Genomic DNA, 5473 nt, shown 5'->3' on the forward strand with positions numbered 1-5473 from the left:
ACCCAGAATCTGAGGCAGAACCAGAGTTAGTTCAGTTCTGAGCAGCTTTAAAGTGAATATCTGCAGATGTTTCCATGGTAACAGCTGCAGAGATTCACTGAAACATGTTCCAACATGAACATAAACCCAGAATCTGAGGCAGAACCAGAGTTAGTTCAGTTCTGAGCAGCTTTAAAGTGAATATCTGCAGATGTTTCCATGGTAACAGCTGCAGATATTCACTGAAACATGTTCCAACATGAACATAAACCCAGAATCTGAGGCAGAACCAGAGTTAGTTCAGTTCTGAGCAGCTTTAAAGTGAATATCTGCAGATGTTTCCATGGTAACAGCTGCAGAGATTCACTGAAACATGTTCCAACATGAACATAAACCCAGAATCTGAGGCAGAACCAGAGTTAGTTCAGTTCTGAGCAGCTTTAAAGTGAACATAATCAATAAATCAATCATTTCCTTTAACCGGGGGAACCTTAAAGCTGAGTTTGAGGACAGATGAAGACTGTGGGAGGACAGTCGGGTGTTTTTTTATCAGAGATGTGGGGCTCAGCAACACTGAATCTGAAGATGGAAAAACACATTCTGGTCTGAGTCTGAGCGGCAGCTGCAGATGGTCGACAGCATGAATCCATGGAAACGGCCGCCTGCAGCCTGCTGCTGAGGCGCTGCTTTAATGCAGAAACGTTTCTGCTGCTTTCCTCGGCCGCCGGCGTTCTGTTCCAGTGGATTTATAATCGATGCGTTTACACTCGAAGACAACAAAACTCAGCAAAGTGTCGGTGGAGGATGTTCACTGTGTTTGAGTCTCTGAGGTCTGGGGCTCCTTCTGTCCCCGGATCAGAGTGTCGAACAGACGACGTGTCAGAACACAGAGTTTCAGCAACAGGCTGCTGCTCGCTCTGAGCTCCGTTTGATTCGTGGCGCCTGACCTTCTCCCGTCTCTCTCTTACAGAAAACGCGCTACGGTACGTACGCCATGCTGATGCGAGCGAAGCTCTCCAACGGAGACGAGGACCTGGCGGCCTTCGAGTCTCGGCTGTTTGACGACGGCGGCCTGCAGCGGGCGCACTCCTCCCCCACGCTGCCCCAGGACGCCGCCGGCAAGGACAAGACCCGCGGGACCAAGATGTCCAAGAGCCTAAAGGTCACCTCGTCCTCGACTTCTGCGTCTAAGAGCGGCGGCGCCAAAGACGGCAGCCGGAGGAAGAACGGCGGCGGGCAGCAGCTGGAGCTGCAGCAGCAGAGCGGCCGACAGGAGGAGGCGGCATAACGGCGAGGAGGCGGAGTTTAACCTCCTGATTGATCTGAGAGACGTTCGAGGTCAGCAGGAGAGGAGACGCTTGTCAGGGACGGAGCCGTTGGTTTTTCTCCTCCAATCAGCACGCAGCTGCTGACTTTCACAATAAAAGCTTTACTTCCTGTCCGTCTGCGTTTTGTTCTGAAAGGACAGACCGGAAGTGTCGCCTTCGGGGTCACAAATATTTTGTAGGAACTTTTTGCTTCGTTTTTGCTCTGCTTCTCCCACCGGGTTGCCGTGCCAACCACAAGTGTGGGAGTGTTGCCGTGGTGACGGAGCTAATGGACGACTGTGGAGTCAGATCAGATCAGCCCGAACAAACAAACAGGAACACACACACACCTCCTCCTGTGTGTGTGTCTGTGTGTGTGTGTGTGTGTGTGTGTGTGTGCGTGTGTGTGTGTGTGTGTGTGTGTGTGTGTGCGTTTCATTCTGCTGGAAACAAACAGGAAGTACGGAAGTTCATTAGTGACCAAACACCTCTGATTAAACAGCTCAGTTATTGATCCGTTTATCAGATCATTTAATTCAGTTTAATTTATAAATAATAACAAATCTCCTCTCAGCTTCTAAGATACAGTCCAATACAAGCCAATTAATCCAATTCATACAGAACCAATTAAAAAGTTTTCTAGCTCAGGAAACCAACAGATTTCTGTGAAACTTTGATCTAATCTTCCGTAACAACAGAAATCTGAAATATTGAATTTTGAATATTTTCCTTCTAAACGATTGATTTTACAACCTCAAACTCCGGCTCATTTCAGCCGTGCACGGCGCTGTTGCACGTGGGATCACGGCGGGAGGGGATGAATAAATCGAAGTCATTTGTTTTTGGCTTCTGAGTCAATGCGGTGAGATTGATCGCTGATTGGTCGATGGTCCAATCGATCGTGTTCGGTTCTGTTTGTTGAACACGTTTGTTGGTTTCTGCGGTTCAGATGAAATCTGAGCTGAATGTTTAAACTCCTTCTGGTTGATTAAACGTTCGGTTTTCACTTGATTCGGTCCAGTTTTAGCTGAGATCCCCTTTAGCCATGTTTACGACAAATAAAACCTCAGACTGGTCCTTTTCTGTCTTTTTTGGACCAACTTAAACCAGGTTCTGGTTCTGTTTCCCACTCAGAAAATGTCTGAATCTTCTGTGGAGGACATCGGTTTGTCCTGGACGGCAGATATCTGCGGCGTTCGGCCCGGTAAACTGTTCCTTTTCTTCACTTTGGGTCAGACGCTTCTCTGGTTCTGGTTCTGGTTCTTAAACATCAGAACGCAGCCTCTGATGGAAAAGGTTCTCAGAACCAGGAACCAGAGAGTTGAAACACAAAGAACTGATTCTGGATTAGGAGCCCCTTCTTGACCAGAACCAGAACCGGAACCACCTCAGTGTAAAAGGTTTCATTAGTTTAATTCTGCCTGCCGGCAAACAGAACTTTTCAGAACCGAATTTTAATCGAATCGTGAAAATAATCACCAACAAATGAACAGATTTCACTCAGAAGTTTTGTCCTTGATGAGCTTCCGTAGTTTCCTCTGCTGGAAAGATTGAATCCGTCCAATTTGTCTGCGTGTGTGCGTGTGTGTGTGTGCGTGCGTGCGTGCGTGCGTGTGTGAAAACAAGAAGCTGGAAGTTTGAATCTTTTGTGTTTTAAGATGTTTTGTTCTGCAGTGAAAAGCGACTGAAGCTCCACAGTCATGCAGTTCCCTCCTGCAGCCACCGGGGGGCGCCAGAGTGCCGGGACACTGACACACACTCCCTGTTTGTCGTGTTGTCACAGAATTAAAAACCTTAGAAGGTAGATTTGTCCCTCCTGGGCCTCTGTAGTTGTGGTGCTGTGACGTGAAACGGCCACCAGGCGGCGGCAGAGAGCAGCTGGTGGTTTCCAGCTCTGCCCGATGGAGCCGTAAACTCTGGGTCCTGCTGCCGGCCCGGTTCTGAGAGGTCCGGGAGAGGTTTAACGGTACGGACTTCAGACGGGGAACAGACTCTCAGAGCCTCTAAAGAACAAACCCGGTTCTGGTTCTGCTCTGATGTGGGTTTATGTACATAAACTGAAGGTCACTGTGGACTCCAGAACTCCATCTCTGCAGAACCAGAGCCAGAACCAGAACCAGAACCAGAACCAGACCACAGGTTTGTGACGCGGGGCTCTTTGTTGTAAATAAAGTTGGACTCGCAGAAGAATAAGAAGAAGAAGCCATACAGCCGCACTTTGCTTTTAGATGAAAACTCGTTTGTTTGTTTATTTATTCGGACCACAAACTAGTTCCTGTGAAAGTATTTTTTTTTTGTTGTTGTCGTTGTTCGGCTTGGCGGCGGCCTGAATGTCTGCCGTCACCTCGCCGACCCGACCCGGTCGATGCTGTACATGCTGTCACTTCCTGTGAGGTTTGTTGTAGTCAAACACAGACCAGATGTTTGTTGTTCTGGAGGTTAGAGCCAATAAAAACACTTTAAAACAAAAACATTTGAGTCTTTTTTTCATTTGCAGAAACTGTCGAACTTTCAGCTGTTTGAAGGGAAACTGAATTATGTCGGGTTCACTGACTTTATCTCTGTCGCTTTATTCAGGCCGACATGAGGAATACCTGGATGGAAACATAGGAAGTTACAGTTCTGACCCAGAGTCCTGATCAGCTTTCTTTGTTTCCATGGAAACAGGAAACAGATGCAGAGATTCACTGAAACATGTTCAAACATGAATATAAAACTAGAAAATTTCTGAAGAAATTTTGATGGGTGCCAACCTACAGCCCGCCCTATCAACAAACCCTTTAGTTCAGTTAAAATTGAGTCTCCTGTCACATAAACTTTGAATGAGGTCTCTGTGATGTTGTATGGCTGAGTTATGAGGCCTCCAAAATAGGGCAATTTTTGGCATTTTTGGCTCTTTAAGTGCTTTTCAATCGATTTTCCCATTGAATTTTGCACCTCTGCGAGGCCCAAAATTCCTAAGACATGTCTGCTGATGACAGTTATGTCATTTATATCAAGGTCCTGTTTAAAATACAGCTTTTGTGGCATTTTCAAAATGGCCTCGGTAAGTGCTTTTCAATGCATTTTCCTATTGCATTGTGGGTATTTTCAAACTTCCCCTCACTATCAGTTTAAAGGAGAAAAGCAGATCAGATTAATAACATTAAGCTGTTATAACAGGGCAGCCATCTTGGCTCTGCCCTCATAAGCAGTCTTAGAACAGAGCAGGCTAACAAGGCGTTGCCCTAGTAACAGGAGCAGGCTAACAAGGCGTTGCCCCGGTAACAGGAGCAGGTGCGGCTCGTCTGTGTCTGACATGTACGCTCACTATGGCTTCTTAAAATCGCACTATAATTTTGACTGCACTCGACTGTCTCGAAGAAACGGTCGCTGTTCGAAAAGTAGAAGTCGTATCCGAATAATTCTTAAACCGTCAGCGCCCCAAGAGACGGCAGAAGCCAGCGGTGTAATTTCCATTCGGCTACTATGTGTGGCTCGTTTTTTATGGCAGTTTTAAAATAATTTTTCATCTGAATTTTATGACTTTAGGCGTTTATAATGGGCGGAATGTCAGCTGGAGGGCCGACTCTCTGCGCTTAGAGGTGATTTGTGATAAATATGTGAAGCAGAGCTCAATGAGTGTGACTTTGTGTGAAAGAGGACAAAAATACCTGAGTTTTGAAGTAAATTTTGTCCAGATCGGACAGATATTTTGGACATGAGAGACATTTGTTCGAGAAATTGGTGCAGTATCGAAATTAGAGTGAGAAACAGAGTGAGGGAGACACCTTGGCTGAGATGTAGTCTTCCAAAAACGTAAACTGCCATTGTGTCAAAGCTTTATGTGTCTTTGTGGGGACCTGCATTTGTTTGTGTGTCTTGTGGGGACCGAGTGTTTGTTTGTGTGTCTTGTGGGGACCGAGTGTTTGTTTATGTGCCTTGTGGGGACCTGTGTTTGTTTATGTGTCTTGTGGGAACCTGTGTTTTTTTTATGTGTCTTGTGGGGACCTGTGTTTGTTTATGTGTCTAATGGGGACCAGGTTTATGTGTCTTGTGACAGACTAATAATTCGATGTGCTGACACATAGATCACATCGGTCTTATGGAAACAGATGAAACACATTTAATATAATTTTGTATATCATATCATCATCTGTTGTTGCTGCAAAGGATTTCACTCAATTTGAATATAGTCATGGTAGAAA

General features: G+C 45.9%; 1 protein-coding gene across 5 annotated transcripts in view; it reads left to right on the forward strand.

Moving 5' to 3' along the window:
• psda (pleckstrin and Sec7 domain containing a) overlaps positions 1-5473 on the forward strand; it is a 171662-nt gene that overhangs the window by 80456 nt on the left and 85733 nt on the right. For 2 of the 5 annotated variants that reach the window (XM_075473510.1, XM_075473554.1), the window contains one exon: positions 950-3750. The exons of the other annotated variants lie outside the window; for them this stretch is intronic. In XM_075473510.1, coding sequence (XP_075329625.1) covers positions 950-1267 — 318 coding nt within the window. In that variant the 3' untranslated portion in view covers positions 1268-3750. Of the gene's footprint in view, positions 1-949; positions 3751-5473 lie in introns of those variants that run through there. 5 annotated transcript variants of the gene reach the window in all.

This window comes from Odontesthes bonariensis, chromosome 2 (genome assembly GCF_027942865.1).
Source record: "Odontesthes bonariensis isolate fOdoBon6 chromosome 2, fOdoBon6.hap1, whole genome shotgun sequence".
In the NCBI taxonomy this organism is placed as follows: Eukaryota; Metazoa; Chordata; class Actinopteri; order Atheriniformes; family Atherinopsidae; genus Odontesthes; species Odontesthes bonariensis.